This window comes from Archocentrus centrarchus, chromosome 17 (genome assembly GCF_007364275.1).
Source record: "Archocentrus centrarchus isolate MPI-CPG fArcCen1 chromosome 17, fArcCen1, whole genome shotgun sequence".
NCBI lineage: Eukaryota > Metazoa > Chordata > Actinopteri > Cichliformes > Cichlidae > Archocentrus > Archocentrus centrarchus.
The window spans coordinates 19,205,562-19,233,479 of NC_044362.1; the positions used below are offsets into that span (position 1 = coordinate 19,205,562).

A 27,918-nucleotide genomic window follows, 5' to 3' on the forward strand; every position below is an offset into this window, starting at 1 on the left:
CCGACAGTGACGATGCTCTGCCTAGGCTGAATATTAATTGGTTAAATGCAAAAGGAATAAAAACTGGGTTCACCAAGAAGGAGAAGAAGTGCAAAAAAATTTCAGAAAAGGAATGCATAAGAAGCAGAGTGGCCACAGTGGCCAGTTTTGATTGTTTGTAATGCTCACGTTTGGCTTCATTATAAAGTACTTTTTAATTTTATGGATGCTGCTTCCTAACAAGGCTCTCTAACCTTAGCTGGTAATTACACACCACTCTCTCATCCAAATATGGTCACTTCTGGCTCTAAAAAGACAACAACATCGTAGCAGCCAAAATGCTAAGGCTTCAAAATGGGAAGCCGAAAACCGAGTGATGTCACGGTGGCTATGTTCATCTTTTATATACAGTCTAGTGGCCCAAACATATAGTGTTTGAATTATCAGTTGCAAAAAATGAATAATGCAATTATAGCATTTAAAATGGTATAATGGTTAAGTAAAAATAAACATTTAAATAACCAGCACATTGTTGTTCAGAATAATAAAGTTATTATAAGAAACACTGTTGGAACGGAATATAAACACTTTTTCAAAGATCAGTTGCTTAAAAGAAACTGTTTTATTTGGTCCTCCAGTTTTTGTACTTCTTTTTACCTTTTCCCTGTTAGCTGATTTACTTACTAATTATTATTAGTAATACTTTTTACACTGCATTGATTCTCAGTTTTGCGATCACAGGAGATGAGATCTCAGGAAGGGTGGTAAGCTAAGCTTACAGCACCCAGGCAGTATCCTGTCCCAGTATTAACCAGGATTGACCTGATGTGGCACAGTGGTGTGACGGTTAGCACTGCTGCCTCACAGTAAGATCCCGGATTTGAATCCACCAGCTGGCTGGGGCCTTCACTGTGCTTGTGTAGTTTCTTTCCAGGTACTCTGGCTTCCACCCAAAGACATTCATGTGTTGTGTTAATTTGTGATTCTAAATTGGCCATAAGTAGAATTTTTTTTTTTACCTGTTTCTTTGTGTGAGCTCTTTGATGGACTGTTTGACCTGTCCAGGGCGTGCCATGCCTTCTGCCCCCTCCAACCTGAATTGGATGAGTTCTGAGTTTCATTTTACCCTTGTGCATCTCCTTTTGTCAAACAAGCATGAAAAACCTGATGACAATGGCAGCATTTCTAAAAATACTGTCAGCCACCAGTGCAACCCCTCAGCCTCCTGGCAGGAGAATCTTTAGGTGGCACAAATCAAACACATAATTACCAGGTCTCATTAGATCTTAATGGGATGCATTTGAGCCTTATCGACATTATTCACCATATCAATTCACAAGCAGATGGCTAAGTAAGAAACAGGAATAAGAAATGCTAAAATCAGAATAAATATAAACCAATGAGAATACTGTCACTTTCCTTGATAGTTTTTACCATAATAATGACAAAGTCATGTGAGATTTTTAGTAGATGCATGTATGGAATCAGTTTGAAAAACCCTATGTGACAGCTTTCTCCAGTTATCCTGTTCACAATATTTTTAGAAAACTTGACCACAGATACCAAGATTCAAACTCACTGTTGAAGAAATCAGAAGCAAGACTGTCTTTGTGCAAGCGTGCGAGTGGACAAAATGCAGCCACAACTGAAGAACGGTTGGAAAAAAAATTCAACACTTTTAAAAATAAAATTTATTAGCATCTCTAATGTGTATAAATAAAAACATATATGAAACAATGCATATACGTATGATGTTATGAGCTTAACAATAACAGGGTTACATGTGATACAAAGGAGCAGTCTTCATGTTAGCCAGTGTATTGTGAGGAAAACTGTACTCTGAAATCAAGCTTTCAAATATGCATACCTATAAGTTGCAAATCTACATTCTTTGAAAAGAATGAAACAAAGAAATCTCTTTGGGGGGGGAGTAACAGGGACAATATGGTAAACACTCGTTTTTTGCATTCCTGTTTAAAGATTTTAAAACATCTTTCGTGTAGTACATTATAAATTCTATACTTTTTTTTTTTTTTAAGGTTCACTAACAGTGTTGAGGCGCAGAGCCACAACACTATTCACACTGACCCTCTGAACTTTACTTTAAAGTTAAAATCCTTAAAGGATTTCCCTTTCTTCCATTTACTGAGGTCACGCTGTTCCACAGACTTGTAACAAGGGTCTTTATAAGCAGACCTGATAGGGACAACATGACTCTAATGTTAGACACAGCGACAAAATATTGTAACATATCAAACTTTACATGTAACTAGCAGACCCAAACAGATCAAACAAACAAGTGGATTTACATTTTACTAATGTAACAAGGGTTGTTCTGCATGGCTTGCTGTGCCTGGGTCAGAATACAAAGAAGACAGTGGACATTTTGGGGGGGGGGGGGGGGGGGGGGGGGGGGGGGGCTCTCTAAGGCATTAAGCAATGAATGGAAAGGACCTCTCTTCTCTTCTTGTGTCACCCACTGTTTTCCATTTGGTCACCCTTTAAACAGTCACAGTTGTCAAATGTCTTGACAGATTTTGCACATAAGACAAAAATCTAATGTGATGCAAACTCCTAATTTTACATTGCTGACAACTGGAAGGAAATCCCTACAACCCATAGCGTGTATATAATTATTGGCCGCTGTCAGTTTTTCCTCACAAATTGAAAAATATCACATTTTTATAGGGGATAACAACATCCATGACTAACTGCTTCAAAGTAAAAAATAAAATTAAAAAAAAAAAAAAAAGGATAAGTACAAAAAAAAAAAAAGGAAAAAAAAAAGTGATGTGTCTGCTTTAACACGCAGGTGTATATGACAGTGACAGGTTATCGGCACCCAAGGATCATGGCGACCTCATTCAGCCTTGTGGAATGAAGGGGCTATGTATTAGATCTGAAAAAGATGGTCTCTGCTCCATCCCAAGTCTTTAGAAGAGTGCAAAGATCCCCTTGTTTTTCCCTGATATATCCATGTTCTCACGTCCTAAAACTCTGCAAACTCCTTTGCGCATTTTTCTGTTAAAGAAACGCGGATTTCCTCCTCTTCATAGTCGTCGAAGTTGCTGGTGTCCCCCGGGCCTCTACACTTTGGTATGAATGGAGCTTCAACCTGCAAGAACAGAAAGATTTGTTTTACTGGGCCGGGTTATATTATATTTATGCCTGCACTGTCTGTCAGAAAAATAGACAAGACTGTATTGTATTACATTGTATGTAGGAAGAATCAGTTGTCCTGACAAACCCTGAATGCTGTCAACTTAATGCTGTGCTTGTCAGATTGTTGGTATCTGAACCCCGTCGCTCTACAATGGAGGCAGATTTTATAACTTAACAAAAATGACATCTCTACACTTTGTGAAGCAGTTTACCAGGTGCACAGATTAGAGAGAGAGCACGCATCTAAATTTTCTACTGAAGTCTGCTTTTCATTCTTAAAATTACTTTAATTTCATGTATAAAACAGAGTGCAACAGTGTGCATATAATTGATTCATCCTCAAAGCACCCCTTGAGGCCTTGCATTCCATCTAAAGAGATCTTCCACTCAAAACAGCTATACAGTGATCCCTCACCTGTTGTGGGGTTACGTTACAGAGACCCCCGCAACAGGTGAAAATCCACAAAGTAGAAGTTATATTTATTATATATTTATTTTATTACGTGTGCGGAGCTGAATTCTATGCCCGTGAAGAAACTGACTTTTGACTGTTTGGACAGAGCCTATGGTGACTGGTCACTTTGATGGATAGTTCAGGTTTCTGCGTTACACTGTGGCAGCAACATAAGAGCTGTTTTAAACTGGATTTGCTCACAATCTGGAGAATAACATTTCCAGAATTAACTATCAGCAGTTATTGTTTTCTGTCAAGTGACTTATTGCATAATTCCATCTTTTTATGTCATCAACAAATGTGAAATAATTTTGAGTATGTATGTATTTGGATAAATATGTATCCCTGTGTTAATGTGCTGGAAAATCTTGAAAAATTGACCTGAATTTGACCCTGGAAAAGGTGTATGAACCCTGGGATTGTGATTACCATGTAGGCTTCAGAGGTGATTTCTGGTGACGTACGTAGGCCCCGCAAAGACCCGAGGCAGAAGTCAAATTCAGGCTAACTGTTCACCATCACTCAATTAGCAAGCAAATGGGGAATTAGCAAGCTAATTTTTAAAAGTTTTTATCATCTCAGACAGCTGGCTAAAGTAAGACCCATTCTCCTCAAGCAACAATTTGAAATTTTAATTCATGCTTTTATTATTTCCCATTTAGATTATTGTAATGCTCTTTATTTTGGAATTAGTCAGTTGTCCATAAAGCGTCTCCAGCTGGTTCAGAATGCCGCTGCTTGGTTATCAACCAGAGCTAAAAAGAGAGAACATATTACCCCTGTACTGGCTTCCCTGCACTGGCTGCCAGTACATTTTAGAATTCAATATAAGATCCTTTTACTTGTTTTTAAATGTCTACATGGCTGTGCTCCTTTTTATCTCTCTGAGTTATTGGACCCATATACTCCCACTCGTTCACTCAGGTCAGCTGACCAAGTACTCCTGAGAGTACCTAGGTCAAAACTTAAACTCAGAGGAGATAGGGCCTTCAGTATATCCGCTCCTAAACTGTGGAATGACCTTCCATCAAATATTAGGAGTACTCTTTTATTATCTACTTTTAAGACTCTTCTTAAGACCCATTTTTACCGTTTGGCTTTTACCCCGAGTTAAGACTGTTGCTTTTAGCTTGTCCCTATTGCTATGTGTTTTGTGTTTTAGTTGAATGTGTTAAAGTGTGTTGACTGTACAGCACTTTGTTACAGTCTCTGTGTTTAAAGTGCTCTAAAAATGTAATAAAGTAAAGTAAATTAGCATTAGCAAACTAATTGCTAATGTTGTCGTTGTCTTTATGCAACAGTCTGCCCTAGATCCCGATCATAACCGACATGGACATAAGTAAACAAATGAGCAAACCACAATACAATGGGCTTTAGTCAATAAAATAATCAATTACTGTATTTAGATAGGGTTTTTTTTTTCTTGTGAAAACAATAAAAATAATTAGCACTGTTATTCGAGTGCCAAATGACTTCTTTTTATTGTTTCACCTAACAAAACTTTATTTGACCTAATTATGGAAATTAACCTGTCTTGGAAGTACAACAGTGCTTGCTTAAGTCATTATCCAAGTCCGTTTCCCACATAAATAATAACGGCATCCCTCAGCGCGATTGTTCTCCTGCACTGAATGAAAATGTTTTGTCTGTCCAAATGTTATGTGAATAAGTTATGTGAGATCATTTATTTGCAATGCTTTTCTGTATTGCATCGTTTTATATTATAAGAAACAAACTATTCATTTCGCACTGACATGAACAACACTTTGTAAGGACAGATGCTGTGCATCGGTCCCTGCTATGCGAACAACGCAATATGCACCAGGTGTCTGTGATATAATTTTTACACACAACTAGCTTTTATATGTTTATGCATATTTTTTTTGTACAAAAATATTTAACTAAACAGATGTGAATGATCACTGGTAAAATGTCCTGTTACATGAGTAAAACTTGAGTTTAAATATAAAACAATTTTGAAGCAGCTACTAAAAAAAGTTATCTTTTTATTTTCTATTTATGTTGAACTTGACTATGGGTTAATACAAATAAATGGTTTGAATTCACAAATTCTTAAGTTCATTTTCTGGCCTATATGTCCCCATGAAAAGCCGAAGAGCAACTAGTGAGTCATACGGAAAGAGTGCTGCAGAACTGTGTCTGTGCCACAAAGGAACACAACTTATTCAACCACTTGAAAACACACCACAAACTGCAGGATAATTAACGCACAAAGGCCAAGGAAAACAATAGCCGCTAACGGGAATTGTCCAATGTCAACCCCATAAAACAAGCCTGTGCAACGCCTCAGTGTAGCCATCCAGCTTACAAACACTGAAATCACCAAAGCAGCCATATTCCATTTAACCAAAGATACGTGTTCAAAAAATTAATGAAGGCATCAGGAAAATGGTCAACATACTGGAGAAAAGATCTGATATCTCCTATGCAATTATTTTTCCCTGTGTGTAAAATGTTGCAGGGGAAATGGAAAATGATCTCACGGCTGTCAGGTACCAATTTTCTCTTGATGCAAAGATTTGTACATTAGCAACATCGATGTTATGTCTATGTGACATAATCCGGATAAATAATCCTTGATCTCAATATTGATCAAAATAATCATGATAATCATTTTGACCATAACTGTGCAGCCCTACAACTTTCTGCTATGTTTGGAGTATATGTTTCACTTTTTCCTTTCATTTTTTAATTATTTTTTTTAATAAAGGGAAAAATTTACATCTTGCCAGCAGACAACAATTGAAAACTAACCATCTGGCAAACACCTGCAAAGTTTACACTAATGTTAATTACTGTAAATGGACCTTGTCAGGAAAATCTCACTAAGTGCAATGTCCCTGAAAAAAAAAATAACAAAAGAGAAATATATATTTTTACATGCTGTTTAGCCATCATTTTAAAGTTTTGATTTTTGCAGTGTACAAATACTGTAATCTGTACATTAATTTTACCCATTCCTTAACACAAATTAAGTTATACAATTGGAGCTTATTCAAATACATTTACACATTCCTCTGATTAAAAACAACCTGTGATTGGACGATCATCTCAAAGAGCAGAGTTATGTCTCTGCTGGTAGTTCACACTGAAACGCTTCAATACACATTTACTGAACATTCACTGTCTTCTCTCACTGAGAAAAATTAAATAACTCCCATTAGTTTACGAGTTTGTTTGCCAGAGTATCATACCACTAAACTTTTCAAAGATGCATGCAATACAACATAAAGTGTAGATTTCAAAGCCAAAAACTTCACACAAATGTGTGCTGTTTCTTCAGAGTTGCCAGTCCACCTCCCTGGACTCTATTTACTAAACATCCAGCGTGTTGTCGGAGAAAAGTCACACATGCAGAAGCATGTGACATTAGCCAGGATTAAGAGACAAATGGAAATTTGATCTTGTGATCAAATTTAATCTAATTCATTTAATCATTTTTATCATATTCAGATGTCTACTTCTTTCTCCATGTGCCATGAAAAATAGACATTATTAAGGAAAACCAAAATGAACAGAGAGACGAAGCAATGCCAAAATATAAGTACAAGGGTTGGACTAGAATATTCAGCTATTTGGGTATTTGTTCACTGGGCGGGCATTTTGTTTTCAGTTTTGGGATACAGATATTGTTTTCATAAAATGTGGAGGATATATACCATCTCAGTATGGGTGCCCGCTAACTGAGACAACAGTCATCAGCGCAAGATCCTACATTCTAACGCTGCCATACAGCAATATACAAAAAGGCGAAGAAATTGAATTTCTGTCCACAGAGAAAGGGCTCCAACTTCACTTTAAACAGAAAACAGCCTCCCTTCCTTTATGCAGCAAATGTAGCTCTTTGTCTTGTTTTTACTTCATAAAAACCCAGGACCCAAGTTTGCTGATGAGGAACTACTCTGGATTATTACTGAGCAAACATAAAAAGAGATCACTGCTAAAATATGATTATTTTCATCCTATAACAAAGTAGATAGCAGACTACAAAACCAAGTTCATAAAAAACCAGCATGACTGCATATTAAGAAAAGCTACAGGAAATCAATAAGATTTATACCCAAGCTAAATAACTACTTTGATTTATCGAAACACTCCATTGTCACTGTTGTGCTTGCAAAGTGGCATGTGGCACCAACACCTCACAGCCAGCAGTGAAGCTGGGTGATTTCCAAGTGAACCCTGCCCCGACCGCACCAGTAAGTAACGATCACCACACAGGATCATAAAGTAAAATTGACTGGACCGTTTTTAGATAACTTTCTAGAAATAAAAAAGCAGAAACAGTGATGCAGCAGCATCGTATTTGGAAATTTAACAACTACCAAAAAAAAAAAAAAAAACAACAAACAAAAAATAACGTGAACAAATCAATATGTAATTAACTTGGTTTTCAAAATGCCTGTGTGGTGTCACTATGAAGTGTGTTTGGTGTCTTGCCTTTCTCTCATAGATTGCGATCCAGTCTGTTGTGGCGAACCATTTGTGTGCCTTAATGTCATTGACTCCATTCTTCAAGTTGCCGTAGCGTTTGGTCAGATCAACCTGCAGCAGATTTCTCAACAGGTCCTTTAAATCTGAGCTGAAGTGGGACGGGAACCGTACCTAAAAAAAAGTGAATGTGTTAGGGTTTCCTCTTTAGCAGTTAAAGCAGTCATTTCTTATATTCATGTGTTCCCCATTTACAAATTTCCTATATAAATGACATTTAACTTCCACCCACCTATCCATTTTCTTCCACTTAGTTATCATATATGCCATTGCTGTCCAGGCCTTCTTACCTTTCCAGACACAATCTTCTCATAGATCTGAATCGGCTGATCTGCAAAGAAAGGAGGGTAGCCAGCTGCCATTTCATAAATGAGGACTCCAAGGGCCCACCAGTCCACAGCTTTGTTATAGCCCTAAAACACACACACAACAGAAGTTAACAGAAAACAGACACACACGCAGAAAAATTCTATATAAATGGGAAAAAAAGCACACTGGCTTTATGGCATTTGGGCAATTAAGACTTTCTCCTTATTATAATTTATCACTTGAGAAAACTTCTAAATGGCTCCCGCAGCTCCACTTGGATAATAACACTGACAGGGGGAGCTTTGGCTATTTGCATTATAAGAATCTATATTTAACCACTAATCTTACTATGACATACAGTTAAAAAAGAAAAAAAACTGTACTTGCTATCCAAAATTCTTATTTTTCTATAAAGACAATTATTTTTTCTATGAATAATTAAATTCCTGCTGCAGTTGTTTTAAAAACATTTCTAGAACATGTCTCATCTACAGTTTTAAAGGGACAAGTCTTCAGAGGTATCCATTAGCAGAAAGGAAACAGTCCTCATAAACACACAACTGCCACTTTCTTACGTACGACTGCTTAGCTGCTCATTAATGTAAATGTCTAATCAGCCAATCACATGGCAACAACTCAGTGCATTTAGGTATGGTCAGGACGACCTGATGAAGTTCAGACTGAGCATCAGAATGAGGAAGAAAGGTGATTTAAGTGACTTTGAATGGTTGTTGGTGACAGACAGGCTGGTTTAAGTATGTCAGAACTGCTGATCTGCTTGGATTTTCCCACACAACCATCTCTAGGTTTACAGAGAATGTGCTGACAAGAGAAAATATTCAGTGAGCAGCAGTTCTCTGGGTGATTTTTCAGCTGTGACTAAGAATCTTTGTGTTAGAGACCACCAGCGACAATGGGCACTGTAGATTCACCTGCATGTTTACAAAGGGACTGGTGATGAAGTTTGTCACAATCCTACAGACAAGTCCTTTAAAAGATAAGTTTTGTAACCCTTTTCTTCTTGTATAGTTGGTCCACAGCAACTAAATGTTAGTTTTGCTTCAGGATTTCGTTTGTGGCATCACTGGAAAATTCTGACAAATCACTTTCAATGTTAACCAAATGATTAATAAAGTAAGAAAAAAATGTTTTGATGCGGTGCAGAGAAGTAAACTGAGATTTATGCAGTTTAAAAAAAAAAAGTTATAAAATGATATCCGTACTTTGCTGAGAATGATTTCAGGGGCCAGGTACTCCGGTGTCCCACACAACGTCCAGGTCCTGCCTTTTACCCTCTTAGCAAATCCAAAATCTGTCACCTGGAAGTCAGTAGCATACTGTGTATTTGCCAAGTGTGGACACACAGAAAACAGCAGCATGATGTATTGATTTGGCTGCGTGCTAGCTCACCTGAATGTAGCCATGGTGGTCAATGAGAAGATTCTCAGGTTTCAGATCTCTGTAAATGAGATCTAGTGAATGGAGGTATTCAAACGTCAGCACTATCTGGGCGGCATAAAACCGTGCATGTGGTTCACTGGAACAGAAGAAGAGATAAGTCTGTTTAGAGTCAAACAAACACATACAAGTAATATCAAAAAATCTGACAAATCAAAATTGTGTGAAATTACAGACTAAAACACACCTGAACCTTCCAATTCGTCTTAGGTGTGAGAACATCTCACCTCCTGGAACATACTCCATTACCATGTACAAATTGGAGTTATCCTAAAACGGGGTGGGGGGGGGGGGGGGGGGGGGTGGACGACACTTATTGAGAAACAAATAAAGGAATTTTAATAATACCTAAAAAAAAATTAAAATACAAAGGCACTGTACCTTAAATGCGTACTCAAGTTTGACGAGAAAGGGGAAGCTCACTGCCTGTAATATCCTCTTCTCATTTAATGTGTGTTCTATTTGCTTGAGTTTCACCACCTGACAGATAAAGAGATAAGATGACCTTGTGGAGTAAATCTCACTAACATTAGCAACAGACGCAGCTGAACACTGATAGCAAAGGCAGCTTTTAGTTATTTATTTTACTTGTGTCCCCTAGTAACCCTTTTAATACAACAAGAAAGGGCTTTAATGTCATTTTTTAAAGAAGATTAAAAGGCATTTGTTGGATGTGTTTAGTGGCACCTCATTTTTTTTTTTTTGGTCACTGCTCATTTGCTGCTCATGTCAACATTATCATCTATTTGAAAACGTTGCAACTGACCTTCTGCTTGTCCAGTATTTTCATGGCAAAGTATTGCTCAGTTCCTTTGTGCTTCACTAGCATGACTCTACCAAATGAGCCGGTACCCAGCGTCTTTAATCTGTCAAAGTCATCTAGGCACGTCGTGCTCTGTGGAAACAACATTATGTTAGCCTACTTTGTGTGCCAAGTCTGTGCCAAATAGTAAGTTCAACTTTTCCAGATTCTGACCTGTGGTGGGCATTCCCATTTCCGTAAGAAATCTTCTTTGGCTTTGGCTAGAAACTCTTTAACTAAAAGATAAAGAGCACAGACAGACAGTTAGCACACTTCTTTTTAGGGGTGGGGGGTGGGGGTGGGGTGGGGGGGTGGGGGGGGGGTTTTTAGGTACAAAAATCATATTTGGCAAAAAGAACAAACGGTATTGTAGAAATGGGGAAAGAAATAAATGTGGGAAATGGAAATTAAATTGTTAATCAAAGGAGGAGAACAATACGGGCAATCAACTCTCATCTGGATATGAATTCCAATTGTATTAAAAATATCACATACTTTAAAAAAGGAGTAAAAAATACAAACACAAGACAGCAACATCCACAACAGGCAGATTAGTGATGCATTCCAAGACACTCAGTATTATTTTCTGTTATTTTGGAGCCTCACTAAAAAGGGTAAGAACACAACACTCAGAAATGCGAGGGAAAAGTTTCTCTGAGCATCTTGCGCATCACTCAAAGGAGTTTGTGGGAAGGCTATTAAACACAGCATAAAATGGTAAGCATAGACAAACCAATGTATGGGACACACAGCAGACATCCAGATTGAGAGAATGCAGATAACAAAAAAACACTGAATTATTATCAAAGCAGGACACAATTAAAAATAAATCAATAAAAAGCAAGCTTTCACAATACGACCAATGCTGTTCTGTCATTCTGGCCATCTTTGGAGGAACTTAGCATACCAAAAGTCTCTATTGATCACCAAGGTTTTGCAGGAACAATCACCCACATGGATGACGTGATACAGAAGAGAAGAAGACAGAGAGAAATATAGAGTTCATGTACATAAAAACAAGTAGAACACGTCAACAAACATGAAGCATGTGTAGTGAATAGAAGCAACAGGAATGAAAACAGAGTTGACACTTGAGGAATTAAAGCAGAGACCGACTGCCTGTGACAGCATTTGAAAATCAGGTGTACTAAAGTGCCATGTTGCAAAGAAGTTCAGCCATGCAGATACTAGATCAGACTGAAAAGATAACACTACATAGAAAAGATAAAAATGCTGAAAATCTACAGTGAACTACAGGTAAAACATCACCTTTAGTCTGACTTTCCTTCTTTCACTTGCACTGAATAAAAGAACTAGCAGCTATGTAATAAGCAGCTGCCTCAACTTTGGGATTTTGATAGCTTTTTGTTTTTTTTTTAAAGCAACTTTTCATATCTCATTGAACAACTTTTTCTTTTCTTTAAATAAAAAAAAAAAAAAGCACCTAGTGACAAACTTGATGGACAGTCACCTACAGCAGCACCCAGATGGAGACTACACGCTGTGTGTGTGAGAAAACTAAGACATTTGGGTGTTGTCTTTAACTTCTGTGTATAGTGATTTTGTCAGACGAGGTTCTGGTTTCTAAGAATCAGATACGTGTTATCTGAGTCGTTTTCAGCGCCCTTTCAAAATAACAGCAGTTGGTCGCCTCAATTCCCAAACTCTTTCTCAGTGCTGTAAAGGAAGAGGTGATACAATACAGCAGTAAATTACCCCCCCCCCCCCCCCCCAATTCAACTTTTTGAAATGTGTTGTTGGCATCAAATTCAGCATGAGCATTTTTTACAAAAAAAAATAATACAGTTTCTCAGGCTCAACATTGGATTATTGATTGGTAAATCATAGCATTCTGATTTTATTTGCATTTAACAGTGTCCCAACTTTTTTGTCAAATTGTATATTTTCTTAATTACTTTTCATAGTGCTTTCATCTGTTAAAATAAGAAAATAACGCCCAAAGTTTCACTGCTCAAAATTATTGGAATGATAGATTTTGTCCCTTACTTCAATAAACCTTTGAATACTTGGCTAAATCAAAAGCTAGTTATTGAAGAATTTCCAAGATCTGCAAATATCTTGGATAAAATTCTCCAGGGTGTTAGAGAAATAACTGAAGCATCTAAAAATTATATCAAACACTGGAGGAATAAAACTATTGCAGCCCTAACTCAGTGTGTGTGTGTGTGTGTGTGTGTGTGTGTGTGCGCAAAAGATGTGAAGTTTAGGCCTATTCAGTTTAAAAGATCAATACTCTGCAATACTGCGTATCTATAAAATAAAGTTAGCACAGTTGACAAGCTCTTTCTGAGATCAATGCCAAGATCCAGACAAGCATGACATGGTTGAGTTATGCTGGCTTATCCAGTTACACTACAGTACACGGGCACTGTGAAATAAAACAGGTGTCATGATGGCAAGTGTTTAATCTCTCTGTCCAAGTGTGACCGTGTTGGTGCGCTTCCAACTGGTCCAGCTTGTTGCATCTATATAAAGTAAACACAGGTAACGTGCAGCTCTGTAGGTAACCAGGTCGTCTTATCAGAGCGGCTACACTCCAGACAAATCTGCACCTCGGAGCACAGTGTCAGCTTAAATGGGTTTAACAGTTAGCTATGGCCCAGGATCTAGGGATCATGGTCGCATTCAGCAGAAATGCTATGCAGTATAGATACTCTAGCTGATTTGATCATCTCCGTCTGCCTGAGGGTGTCTGTTTGGCTCTGTGCACCGTGCCTGCCTGGTGTCTCTCAACAGGTCAATAAATCCCAGAGGAACGTAATCACTGCATCATAAAGTGGCATTACCTTAAACAAACTAAGCGTACAACTGAACACAGAAGATTCTGTGTTTTTTTAAGAGTAAAAAAAAGGCATAAGAAAAAAAGGCTAATAATTCTGCAAAACACAAGAAATATCCAAAACTTTTGTTCCTGCAACCAGGCAGAAGGGGAAAAAATTATTATTTAAGAACATGGGATGCTCAGTTTTGACCAGCTGCACACATAAAAGCATACAAGCACAAAGTAACACTGGCCTAGTCCGAGTTACGTCAAACCTTTTAAAGCTTGTAATACCCCTTATCCTCTGACGAAGGTCTGATGACAAGCTGCTCCAGTCAATGACACTGAGTGTGAGAAGTGAGCCCTGATGGACCATTACCACAGCAAGATTAGAGAAGTGACTCTAAACAAATGAGTGACATGATTAAAGTGTGCTTTCTGGGGAGTGTGTGCCCTAATGCTGGGAAGGGCAGCAGGTCCCAGCTTCATGAATGGAAAAAGGGCATTTGTCATTTCTTCACCATATTTGGTCATGCTGCTGTTTATGCAGCCCAGAATAAAATGTGGCAGTGAAGCGCCTGGCGGCAGAAACAGTCCTACGCTGCCTTCAAATAAAATTTACTGTCCATTTATTTAACCATTGCCCAAGAGTCTGCGGTTTATTGCTGCAGATTTGAGACCATCTGTGAAAACTTTGTCTTCATACAACTAGCTGCTGTTGAGAAGAGCCTGCAGCCGAGCATGAACCAAGAGCCACATCATTACAAAGCTCAAGATGACACAACAAAAGAGGTGGCGAGGTGATGCTCGGCTTAAGCTTTTTTACTCATTAAGCAGGGATTTCAACATGAGATGAATGCACGTCGCGGCTAACTGTACGTATGTGTGTGCAGGCCCTGGAAAGCTACTACCATCAAGAGGTAACGAAATGACAGGGGCCTTATGAGGGCTAATCCCCCCCCCCCCCCCACCACCACCACCACCACTACTACCACTCAAAGCTAAAGTTAGCAGGCTAGCTGCTCTTCCAGGCTTCTTGTCCTCCAGTTTGCATGCAAACAACTCTTTTAACATTTGAAATGAGCATAAAGGGCCATTTATAGCCACGCATTGCTTTTCCCAGCTATTTAACAGGCTTTAATAGTCTGTTTACACTGCCAGTACCCCCCCCCCCCCCTCCCTCCCTCTGAATGCCAAGAAAACCACAACAATCCCGGGGTCTTCTTGGTGCTATAGTTACCTTCACCAGGCCCCTTTTAAACATTTGTTTATTTGCAGAGCCACAAAAATAATTCTGCATGCTCATTTTTCTAGCTAAAGGGAGAGCGCTTGCAGCGTCGTTGGGATGTGGGAATGTGCGGAGTGGGGTGACGGACGGCCCTCCCTTGCTTTACTGTGACTGGTAGTTTAAACTGTTTTTAGTTATAACAGGCTAGCTGACTACTTTGTGGAAGCTTGGTAAAACGCCTAAACGCAACATAATAAAACGGCAGAGGCCAAACGACAGCTCACACTCACCGCTCTCCAGCTCGTTGCCCTTCTTGGCGGTGGCAGCGTTCCCCATGGTGTGGAAGACACGGCGGTCGCTCCTACTGAGAAAGAGATGGCGGCGGCTAGCTAACCTTCCAGCTTATGTTTTCGAGGTCTCTAAAATAGGCTAACCCGAAATCGATGCGAGTATTTACTCAGTTTAAACAAGGAAACAAAGTCCAGCAGTCCCCTTCCAGCTGCCCCCTCGCTCTCCCTCTGTCTCTCCCGCTCCTTCTTCCCTGCGAAAGATGTCCCGCTCCCGCTAGTTCACTGATGTCTGTGCGGCTGTCATGAAGCTAGCGGTCACTCCTGTTTCTGACTAAGCTGCTCCCGAGAACCGTCACCAGCACTCAGCTGCGTTCACGGTGCGCTTAGGGGCTTGGATTTGGCCACAGATGGCTCTGACTAGATGCCAAACCAGGCATGCTTCCTCGTTTTTGGAGCATCTCGGGGATTGCATTTGCAGATGTGGGGCAGCATCAGAGTACTCCTTTCTCTGACTTTTGAGGAATGTGTCTTTATTTAAATTTTCAGAGCCTAATGTTTTGGATGCATTTAAAGTGTTCCTCATACCTTTTTTTTGTTTTGCAAATCTGCTTTGACATGTACATTACACAATTACAAATGCCTATTTTTATACCTGTGATTTATATATGATTTGGCAGAGAAACTGATAGATGTAGTTACAGTAAATGACAAATTATTATATTTAACTAATAATAACTATATCTCTAGATTTAATTTTTAAAGGGAAAACTATGTTAAACCATGCTGTTTTTCTAAGTAAGATATAAACAAGTGTCTATCAAATATATATTCTTTAAGTCTTTATAGTTTTGGTCTAATTTGTTTACAAGACACGCGCAGAGAGAATTGTTTGCATTGTATTGTAAAATCTAGTAAAACTGCTTGAACCTTGCTCCTGGATAGCCATATGAGGGGTATTTGGGGTATTAGCAAAAAAAAAAAAAAAACCCAAAAAACAAAACAAACAAACAAAAAACAAACCAAAAAACTAAAACTAGCATTGCAATTAGTAAAGTAAAACAAAACAAAAGAAAAAAATAGTAGTAGAACTCAATTAATTTTTATTTTTTGTTGTAGAATATACTATTTTTATTCTTTATCCTAATTTCCCTTGGGGGGGGGGGGGGGGGGGGGGGGGGGGGGCTGTAAATCTATCTATCTGTCTATCTAGCTATGAAAAATCATTTCAGACTACACTGGAGTTCAGTATAAAAAGAACAAATGAAAAATACAAAACTATAACTATTAAAAACATTAACATTATCTATCTATCTATCTATCTATCTATCTATCTATCTATCTATCTATCTATCTATCTATCTATCTATCTATCAGTTTCCGAATTAATCAATATAGTTGTTTTTTAGGTGTAGCATTTATAAACATACCTGCAGGTACTTACAACCACTGCAGCTGCTTCATTCTTTTCTGACAAGATGTGGCTTGCTGTACTTCATTCAACTACATCTGCCTCCCAGGTATAAATAGCACATGGTAGATGATATAAGATCTCCTTGATCTTCATGCTCCTTTTCCCTCCATAACATCTGTGTCAGGGTTTTGTTTTGTGCCTGCACATCTAAAGGAAGGGAAGCACTCTGTGCTGTTGTGGGTCACAGTGTAACTTGCCTGTAAGATAATGGTTGGAATAATCCCTGCCTTTATTTTTTGTTTTATACTTTATTAATTTTTTGTATTGGTACGTTCTGGTAACAGCTGTATGTTCCAGTCGTGTGGATTTTATAATATAGGCTAAATAAAGCATATGATAGGGTGCCAAGGGAGGAACTCTGGTACTGCATGAGAAAGTTAGGAGTGGCAGAGGAGTATGTGAAGGTGGTGAAGGACATGTATGATATCAGTGAGACAGTGGGGAGGTGGGCAGTTGGAGTGACAGATGGGTTCGAGGTGGGGGTGGGATTACATTAGGGATTGGTGGATGAGTTTAAATACCTGGGGTCAACCATCCAAAGCAACAGGCGGTTCATAGAAGAGGTGAAGAACAGAGCGCAGTCAGGGTGGAGCGGGTGGAGACGAGTGTCAGGGGTGATTTGTGACAGAAGGATAGCAGCAAGAGTGAAAGGGAAGGTTTACAAGATGGTAGTGAGAGCTGCTATGGTGGATGGTGTAGAGACGGTGGCACTGACAAAAAGACAGGAGGCAGAGCTGGAGGTGGCAGAGCTGAAAATGTTAAGATTTTCATTGGGAGTGACCAGAATGGACAGGATTAGAAATGAGTACATCAGAGGGAGTCGTTTGGAGACAAAGTTAGAGAGGCAAGGCTGAGATGGTTTGGACATGTGCAGAGGAAGGAGAGTGGATATACTGGACAAAGGATGTTAAATATGAAGCTGCCAGGCAGGAGGTAAAGAAGAAGACCACAGAGAAGATTCGCTGATGTAAGAGAGCAGCCAAAAGAAGAAGAAGGCTAGCTGGTTAGCATTTCTAGTCAATGGCTGGAGATTCAGGTTTTGCAGTTTACCTCAGGCCTATATCAGATTCCAGTCCACACTGGCTATTCAGCCTGACAAGCTCACTGTATCGTGATGTTCCTATTTAACTGCCTATCTGTGTGCATCACTGAAAGTGGGTCTGTTTGGAGTTTGGATCATTTCCTGTGGCTTGTTCACAGTTCAGATTTCCTGCCTTCCACACACATGTATTCAGAGCACAAGCTGGATCAGAGTCTTGCCTCTTAGGAACAAGGCTGTTGTCTCAGGCTTTCATCTTTGGTAAGCGATAGCCTTCTTTTAATAATTATTGCAGGGCTGCACGGTCTCAGTATTCCCAGTCAAGGATGTCGCAACTACAGCATAAGGGAAGATTATTAGAGGAAGTAAGTGATGCTGCAATCCATGCCTTTGGATTGATGACCAGAAAAGCAGAGCATTTGATATCCACCCTTGCTGTCGTATGACATCATGGGTGTCTGATGATTGCCATCAAACACTGGCTGGTCACTTATTTAGGCCAGAAGCTGAAAAAGCACTTTCCTTGTCATATATTCTGACACAGGAAAAAGGCAAGACTTTATGGACTGCCTACCTAAAAAAAAATGAAAAACTATCCAAAAAATATTTCTATTTCATTTACTAAGTTCAGTCAAAATCTTTTAGATATTTATTTCCAGGTAGTGATTTGTCTCCATAGATTTAAAACAATGTTTTATACTCCTTTTCTTCCAAACACAGGGAATATGTTTACATTGCCCTTCAAGGGCAAGCACATCACCTTGCTGTTGTATGAGTCCTAATGTTCCTGATGAGTGAAAATATTCCTTAATTGGAAGACTGACTCATTTGCACCCCTTTACTTCTGGAAGCAAAACAGAGAAAATCTATCCTCATCACAGCACCAGGCAAGTGTGTGAATTAGAAGAGGTCTTTTTGCCCAACCCAAAGGACCATTTTTGTTTGTTTGTATCACTGGATTTAGTGAAAATGTTAGCCTTTTTTCACTTTCTTGGTGATAAGCATGTGCTTATTGTTACACTAGAGGTGGACCCCTAGGGAAAGGAGGACACAGATGATTTGAGCTTGTTAGGGGAAAGTTCAGGTCTTTGCTTCACACACAAAGATTGCCCTCTGTTGTTTTCTCTGGCAGAGGCGGGCATTCCTTAGGGGATGGATGCTTTGTCCAAGAACTGCCTGAAGGGTCTTCTCTTCTATTCATTTTCTCTGGTAGTCTGACAGCATTTCACTTGATGAGGTCATCTTCTCACAAGAGTTCTTCTGAAGGCCCCCCAGGTAGCCATAGATATGATTTTTGGACAGGAACACCTGGTAGCTTCCAGGCAAAAGAAGTGACTGACCTCTTCTGGTGGCCACACCCAAAGCTTTGGGTGTGGCCACCAGAAGAGGTCAGTCACTTTTACGTGTCCTTCAGTCTTGAGTTTAGCAGACTTTCAGTTGCTCAAGGGTGTCGTCCACAAGAGCTGTTTATAGAAACAGCAGGAACCTGACTATAGATCCAAATGGCTGCCCTTTTCAGGAAATACAATTGCCCTATAAGATTTCTAAATTTAAATATAAATGACTTTATGCTAACCTGAAGAATTACCTTGGAACTAGTTGATTAAAAACTTCTGCAAAAATGTCAAAGACAAGCAAAGTAAACTAAGTTCAAGGATTGCTTGTCTACACACTACTATTATTCAAATCAGATGGAAAGCCAATGAGTCCTCCTTCACATTTAGGAATCCTAATCAAAATTCATAAATGGAGGACCTCTGCTGAGAACAGAAGGCAAACAGAAAGGCCCTGAAAGAACAGCAGTAAACTGAACCATGTAACCGTGTGTAAAGTCAAGATGACAAAGCACAGAGATCAGCAAGAATTACCAGACATGTCTCAGTTCACCAACATTAGGAAATGGGAACAGGCCCAGAAGTCATCACAAGCCCAAAGAGTAAGACAGCTTAATTTTCAAAAGAAAGACAGCAGATTTTAGAGATGTATTATTTCTGCATTCAGAGTCCAGCTTCCACCTGCATGTATCTAACAGTAGAAATTAGGTGTATTTAAAGCTTTTACCTCTCACTTTTTAAAATCACAATTTAGTTATAAATAACAATGTCATGTAAGGGATCTTTCTAGTTAGTAGTACATTCATCTTTTATACATTCTAACACTGTATGTTTAATATGACTTTTATAAAGAATCTGAGCACCTGTTTACCTTTGAATGCCTTTACTGCAGTATTGCTTACTGTTTTAATAATCATATCCCAAAACCCCATTTGCCTTTTTGTTGTTAAGACCAACAGCAGAGGTGGTTGAGATGGTTGAGATGGCAGAACTCACTGCTTGGCTTAGTGCAGATATCAAGGGTTTTATTATCATCAGCATATGGGGTGGGAGGTTCCCCCTTCACTGACAGACTCAGCCAGCTGTCATATTTTGATAAGGTGTCTGATGATTGGCTTTTCCTGTTCGCCTGTAGCCTTCCTGCATACTGTAACCAGATATCCCCACCATTTGTTGTCGCTACACTGATCCACAGTTAAGTTTACATGCATTCACCTTGGGATTGCATTTCAGGGGGCTGTTATGCAACATATAGCAACTGTTAGATGGCTTGAAAACCTACAAAATAATTTTATTTATATATATATATATATATATATATATATATATATATATATATATATATATATATATATATATATATATATATATATATATATATATATATATATTCTTTTTTTAAGAAAACAAGTTTTGCTAAATAAGTGGGTAAGAAAGATTTTTGCTATTCCCAGCCCACTTACCACTGCTTCTTTTATTACTGACAGACTAAAACATTAGTCTGAACCAGTGACGTGCGGTGAGGGTCGTGACTGGTGAGGCACTGACGTCATCACATCAGATTTACAAACATATAGCTTATTCACCATTTGATTGGCAACAGTTGTTTTGTTTAACATTAACATAGTCTGAAGCAAACCATTTAGCTCCGGTGTTGGTCTTCCTTTAATTATTATCTTCTGCTTCGATTGAAAGTCCAGTTTAGAAAATTCTTTCAGTTGAGTTATGTAATCTTCCATGTTGAACATAAGGCCAAGCAACAGGAAAAACTAACTGGCCTTGCTAACTGTTTATGGTAGCTTGCCGCCGAGGAGTCGTAGAGTCCCTGGGATCACCAGCGCCCCCTACCATGAGGCACGAGAACTGCGTGCCTCACCTAGTGTCTCTTCGCAGCAGTTTCATGATCGCTCAACACAAGAATGCATTACACACACATACAGTTGTTAATGAAAAAAACAAAAAAAAAAAACTGTGCATTATATACACCAGCTAAAATATAGAAATTTAGTTCATATAGTAAAAGTGTTAGAACATTTTAATAGCCACATGCAAAGGGAAAGTAATCCGGTCTCACTGCATAGCATGCCAGCACAGTTAGTAGTCATTGGCAATGACTATACTGAGCCGCACCACGGATTGCGCAATCCGTGGTGCGGCTCGCCGGGCTGGTGCCTCACCGTTCGTCTCTTAGTATTTGACCGGCAAATGCGAAAATTCAGCGATTTTGAAAAAACTAATCTAAAAATGGTGTAGTTAAATGGAAAAGAACTTTAAAATACAAATCACTGAATGAATATAACCATTTAATTTATTTTTTAATTTTATATTTCCACGATGACAGGTGAGGCCGTGCCTCACCTGCCTCCCCTGACTGCACGTCACTGGTCTGAACTCATGTACCCTGTGTAGAATGTACCCTACATTTACAATGGAAAATTTGTGCCATATTTGGCATTTCAAATGCAGCTTATTGCAAATCACTGTGCCGTTTTTTCCAGACAGACAGATATTCCATTTGTGTTTTTAGCTTATGATCATATGTCTATTATGACCTTTTACGAAAGGCTATTGCTGTTTTGTTAGCCAAAAAGGCTAGTTATTTCAATTTTATCATCAGCCATCCATCCATCCATTTTTTCCTGCTTATCCAATTCAGGGTTATGGGGTGGTTGGAGCCTATCCCAGCGTACACCCTGGAGAGGTCACCAGTCAATTGCAGGATGAGGAGAGACAGACAACCATTCACTCTCACATTCAGCACTATGGTCAGTTTCGAATTGCCAGTTAATCCATACGTGTCTTTGGATTGTGAAGGAGGAAGCAAGGGGGACCCAGAGAGAACAGATGCAAGCATGGGGAGGAACATTCAAACTCCACACAGAAAGGTTCTGGCCAGCCGGTGGCTTCAAACCCCGGGACCTTCTTACCTTAATTGTTTTAAAGATATTTTGAAAGGCTGGAAATGTGCAGTTTTTTGGGAGAAGAAAACCTAATGTCCATTATCTTAAAATTGTGTTACAACTTTGCAAAAAATGATGAAAAAAAATTTGAATAACTGACATGATAAATGGATAAAATTAAACTTTAGTTACTTAGCTCCAAACCAAATTTAATTTTGGAACTAATACTGCAATAATATTTCATGAATGGCTCCATAGTGTTGTGGGTTACATATTCTATCAATGTTCTCTGGTATGATCCCGGGAGGGGACACAAATCCCTTGGGTGTTATGTCAGGGACAGCATCCGGTGTAAAAATCTGCCAAATCAAACCTTGAGAGCTACCTACTGTGGCAGTCCCTTGTGAATAAGGGAGCAGCCAACAGTAGCTTTTACTGTGTGACATTAAATACAGTTTTTGCTACGTTTTCTCTTGGGATTGCATCTGGCCAAACTTTGAGCTGTAATTACCCTTCACTACACAAGAGGGCAGCAGACCTCTGCTGCATAACCTGCAATGAACACCCCTGCCAATTCTCCATACACATGTTTTGCCTTGACCACAGTCAGAGGGAGCTGATTTAATTTTTTGATTTTAGTTCATTGCGGTCAGCTTTGCAAACTCGGTTCAGTGCGTCTGCTTATATTGCATTTGGCTGATGTATGTTTGCTGGTTGTCTGCTGTGTGAATTTAAGACTTACAAACAAGGCTTTCTCTTGTGGCCCAAGTAAGTTGCACTCTCTGTAACAAACATGTGACAGTGTGTCCTTTTAGAGCTGTGGCATGTCTGATGGTTAAAAAAAGAAGTGTTTTTGTGGATTGATAGCTGTCCAAGAGTTTTTCTCCCCGAAAATGCAGTGCCTCATCTTGTTTTTCACAGAAATTGCGTGCAAGCATGTAAAGAGATATTTTGGTTATTGAAGGGAACGTTCATCTGTTTTCACTCTTTTACCTCCTCATCTCTCCCTTTCTTTCTCTTTTCTTCTTAGCAAATAGCAGGTCATAGTCATCCCAATTGACCAGCTGCTCTCCATATTGGCTTTCTTATGTTTCTTGCAAACAGGCTCTGTTGCGCTTCAAAGGGAATGATTTATGCCCTTAAACGAATGAATGAAAAGCCATATCTTCCCTGTTTTCAGATTTGATCAGTTTAGTGCCGTGACTGGAGGGTATGCTGCATTATTTCAACCTTCTTTTATCTTAATCACAACAACAGCAACAATAATTATTATAATTACACTTTAACCATGAATCTAGATTCATTTGATGACATTGTAAAACAATGATAATTCTATTCTAGGTGCTTATTTGTCCAAGCAATTGAAAAATTGGGTAGAGTGGCTGTATTTCAGACACGCCCTGCTACACATTCACACAGGAGCTGCCTAGTACAACCACAGATTTCCTCTGTTGGCAACCAACCAACTCTGCTCCAGTGGTTGAGGCTTGAGTGCCTTCCTCCACAGCACATCAGCTGAATTTATAGGGAGTAGAGTGTGTGATATTTGCAGCGCTCCAGCTCCTGGTTGTCACTGAATCCTTAAATTTCCTTCCACTTGCTGGGATTCAAACCAACAACACTACAATACCACGCTTGCTGCAATAATTCTTTGGCTACTAAGACTTAGGGAGTGAAATTATTGGACTCATTTTGCTTAAAAATTGCCTTTTCCTCTTTAGGCAGGGGGCATGAGTGGTGAGCTTGGGAGTGATTGTATGAATATTTCTACTGTTAAGCATTAGTCCTCATACAAGAGGAGAGCAAGCTGATCCCTGTGTATGCTTAAATGTGTTAAAATCTGTATTATTCTAATGGTGTGAGCTGGTTAAAGGGAGAAATAAAAGGTCACAGGTAGCAGGCAGACAGTGATGTTCTGGTTATCTCCCTCTTATCAGTCACCAGCTCCTATTAGGATGTTGCATGTGGTTCCAGGACATTACCCATTTCCTCCTCTGTATATCAAAGCCTCGAGGTGCCCCTCCTTCTAACCCCCTAATTCACTCCAGATGAGCACAATGGGACATTTGATTTAGTGTGCAAAGACACATGTATACAGCTGTGTCAGCTTGCCTCAAACAGCTGGCGCAGAGCTTTAGTACAACTTTTAATCATGCATTTGTTTATGTAATTAAGATAAAAAAAAATTTAAAAAAACAGGACTGAGGACTGTGTATTGTGCTCAGCTGCGGTCCGATCAGATATTACAGCATGATGTAGGTCCTGACTTTATTGTAGCTCACATTGCTAGCAAATGCTCACGGTTTAATGACATGCAGGTGATACAAATCATGTGCAAACTGCCGAAGGTCTTCCAAGTGTGTGTCAACAAACGTGACAGCTCTCCCACTGAATATATTTTTGTTGAATATGTACTTTGGATCCCAAACAAGAGGCTTAAAGAACCTGTTGCAAAGTCTGATTGTGAACTAACATGTAGTTCTTTTTGTTTTTTTTACTGGCCTTTATTTAACATTTTATTACAATGATAAAATTTGAGACATGAGGTATAAGCATGCAGCACACATGTTGTATATCCACTTCCCATTTTTGTTTTATAGACATCAAGTATTGATGCTTGTATTTGCAGCTTGGCACCCTCTTTCCATGTTAGCTCCAAGCAGGGTGAGCAGTGGGCATGAAGAAGTATCATATATTTACAACACATCTGTCTGGGAATGTTAATCTGAAAACCATAAGGATTTTTCTCTGTACTACATCTCCTTTGTGTCTGCATGTGAGAAATATTCAAGTTTTTTTTTTGTCCTTTAGCAGCCTTCATGGTGCACTACTACACAAATGCCTGTAATTTCCCAACCACAAGATAATGTATTCTTACCAACAGAGGATGGTCTCAAAGTGCTCAGACAGTTGCAAAGGCAGCTAATTTGGGATAGATGCACAATATCCCTTTGAAGTTCTGCTTTAGAGCTAGCACTCTGAAATTTTCCCCTTTAGAAAGCAGCACATAAGAGCTTCTCTGTTGTGTACTGTTTTAGTTGCTGAAGGGAAAGCAATGTTGCATTTGATTAAGTGGAAGGTTTATTCATTAAGAAAACAGGGCGTGCGTGTGGAAGTCAAAGTGCAAAGTACAGCAAGGAAGCATTCTGAGTCACCTTGCAGTTCAAATAACTGCATTGTATTCTTCCTCAAAAGACTAAAGGATGAATTCAGTGTTTCCTCAGAAGTGTTTCTTCCCCAAACTTTTACTGCTCAATAAGGCGCTTCATGCTTACTGTGTGGGGTGAAAGTATTGGCCTGTGCGGAGACAGAGACACCCTGCCAGTGTTTTTTTTTTTCCACTGCAGTGTTTCAGCGATGGCAGAGATTATGGGAGGATAACACTGCACAACATGGCCGCCCCAAAACCAGATCAAAGCAAAGACAATCAAAGTCAGAGTGAAAGCTACAGCAGTAAGCTCTTTTAAATGTCTGCCTCCCACCCCCCCGCCCCGACTGAGCAAAAGTGTTACCCTCGACTCAACTGTTTCCATCCCCAATCTTTCCTCTTCTGGGGCAGACATAAGCCCCTTTGACTGAAAACTGGACATTGAGTAGGCCGGACATAAATCCTTCAAAGCAATGCAAACAGCACAGTAAATGGCCTATGATAATATTAAACCTGAGCCGTCGTGCTGTAAAGCCTGTGTAATGCCAGTGCTGATAAGACATGACACTGGTCATAATCATTTATGGTGCAGGGTTTGGTTGCAGAAGACTGTCATGACAAACGATTTATCATGACTCATGTATTGGTTTACATGAAAGAGTGTAACCATGGGGCTTGAGCAGAGTTGTTTGGACTTACTTTCCCATACAGAATAGATTACACTATAGAGGAATGGGTTACTTCTCAAACGTAATAAGTCACCAGTTACCTCTTAAAAATGTAACAACCAATCAAAATATTTTAGTTTCTTCATTTCCAATTTCTTTTCTTGTTTCAAGCTGGGCTTTAAAGGATAAAAGTCCTCTACAGGCTGCTGATGTTTGACACTAAGCATTTTCACTGCTGGTGAACTTTTACGCTGTACAGTATTTGAGCTCCTTTGTGATTTCAGAAGGAAAAATATTGAATAGAAAAATATTTAATAGACATCCACCTTGGCCTGGTCAGCTAGTGCAGTGTAGTAGTCTAATTACACAGTGCAGTTTAAAAAAATGTTATATTTAAGCCAAGCATCCCCTGAGCTAGAGGATGTGTGTGTGTGTGTGTGTGTGTGTGTGTGTGTGTGTGTATATATATATATATATATATATATATATATATATATATATATATATACACACCATTAACAATTCATTTCTAAATGAAAAAAAATTTTTAATAGAAAGGAAGTGGATTAGGGCCACTGGGAAAAAAATTGCAGGTCATGACTTATTTTCTGACTGCTTTCTCAGAATTTAGACTTTTTTCATAGTTCAATGAAAAAATATCAGTATTCTGAAATTAAAGTCAGAATTTGGAGATTAAAGTTTTGTTGGTTTTGCTTGTTTTCACTGATGTGAAGCACCTTGTGATTTGTATCTTAAAAGGTGTTATATAAATAAATTTACTTACTTTTTCTCAGAATTCGGACTTTTATTCTTCGAATTCAAAAAAGAAAAAAACTCACGACCGCCGTTTATTTTCAGTGACCCCAATCCTCTTCCATAAAATAGTGCCTTTCCAGTATTTAAAATCCATTACTAAATGACTAAAGTTGCACTTAAAATTTTGTGAGAAACATGTGCTTGTATTTTACTGAGCTTTGTCATTATGAGCAGCAGGGAGGCAGTGATCTCTTTTCCAGACACAGTCTTTTTCATTGCTCTGTTTTGATCAGTCATTTACAGAAAAAGAGGCCTTACATAAATAAGTGGGTTGCTTGAGTCGTACTGCTACATTTCATCCATGAATCTATTTTGAATCCAGTTAATGGAATTACATTTGTTGCTTTCTCTTTTTGTGAGGGTTTTATTGCAGTTGAATAGTTATGACAACAAGTGACTGCATCAAAAGTGGTTAAATGTGGTTTGTTGAACTTGGAGTACTGAACTAATTATTGTTTCAGTATTTTAGGAATTATGCCGGAATGAGATTATTTCTCGATTTATTTATTTATTTTTAAAGTAAGCATGCAGTCCGAAGTCCAAAGTTCCCTTTGTGGTGCTGGTACCTCCATATGAGAAATGGCGACTTAGAGCAATGTGCAGACAAGAGGCAGACTGGCAGACGAGAGGCGGTGCAAATTCAAACAAGAGAAACAATCAATCAGTCAATCCCCACTAATACTATATAATGGCATCTATAGAAATCTATTGATGCCTCACCATATATTTCAAAAGTCAAACCTCCTTAACTTTTCAGCCTTTGACATTTGACCTCCTTGACATTTGCCCATATGGTTTTAGATTGATGGATGCGTTTTTTCTTCCTCCCAGACAGCTACTGGTTTCAGTTTATTCAATGTGGTATGAAAATCTATATCAGAGCGTGGAGCCTTGCTTGAGAAAGTTAGTCCAGACGGCATTTAGCTTTATTCTTAGCAGCTGTTGCATTAATGTTACTGTATTTTATAAAGCTTGCTGTTTTGAATTGTTTTGAATATGTGCTGGAACGTGTTGCTTTGGATGTTACTTTTGTGAATATTGTATTTGTCTTTTTTTTTTTTTTTTTTAATTTGAATCAAAGTTTCCTGTCAGCACCACCTAGCCCTCAGCAATCCACAGTTTAATATTTTGTATTTCCACGCCATGATACAACAACTCAATAACTCATAAATATCTAAGAATATGTGCTCCTATAAATTAACTGTCTGGAGCAAGTTTTAAAGTTCTGCAAGTTCATTTTCAAATCAAACTGACGCTGACAGTAAACAGTGGCTCCACAGGAAAGAATGAAACACATTGATCGGTGTTAAATACTGCGCTATACGTTGGGAAGTAGTTGGGAGTAGCATGAAATACTCACAGTAAATGGGCAAACACTCTTATGTAGAAATATCTATAGACTCTGCATATGACCCTGCAGTCTCACACATTTAAATTTGCCTCTGGGAGCGAGGCGACAGGTACGCAGAGAGACCTCTCAGGGATAGATTTACTGCATGGATCAAATGTTTTATCCGGACTTGCAGCGGTAAGGGACAAACCTGTATCAATTAGGAGCATCGTAAT

At 38.9% G+C, this 27,918-nt stretch overlaps 1 protein-coding gene across 3 annotated transcripts; it reads right to left on the bottom strand.

Moving 5' to 3' along the window:
* Positions 1-1,652: 1,652 nt before the first annotated feature.
* prkacbb (protein kinase, cAMP-dependent, catalytic, beta b) lies at positions 1,653-15,357 on the bottom strand. 3 transcript variants are annotated; one of them, XM_030751364.1, is made up of 11 exons: positions 14,977-15,357; positions 11,584-11,592; positions 10,851-10,912; positions 10,641-10,769; positions 10,256-10,354; positions 10,062-10,144; positions 9,827-9,953; positions 9,640-9,735; positions 8,398-8,520; positions 8,057-8,221; positions 1,653-3,094 (listed from the first exon to the last, which is right to left on the bottom strand). In XM_030751364.1, exons 1-11 carry the CDS (start codon positions 15,020-15,022, stop codon positions 2,969-2,971), a joined length of 1,065 nt encoding a protein of 354 aa, XP_030607224.1. In that variant the 5' UTR covers positions 15,023-15,357; the 3' UTR covers positions 1,653-2,968. The 3 variants fall into 3 exon arrangements, with proteins under 3 accessions (XP_030607224.1, XP_030607225.1, XP_030607226.1); XM_030751365.1 differs by lacking the exon at positions 11,584-11,592 and having other exon boundaries at positions 14,977-15,356; XM_030751366.1 differs by lacking the exons at positions 11,584-11,592; positions 14,977-15,357 and adding an exon at positions 11,410-11,563.
* Between the last annotated feature and the right edge of the window lie 12,561 nt (positions 15,358-27,918).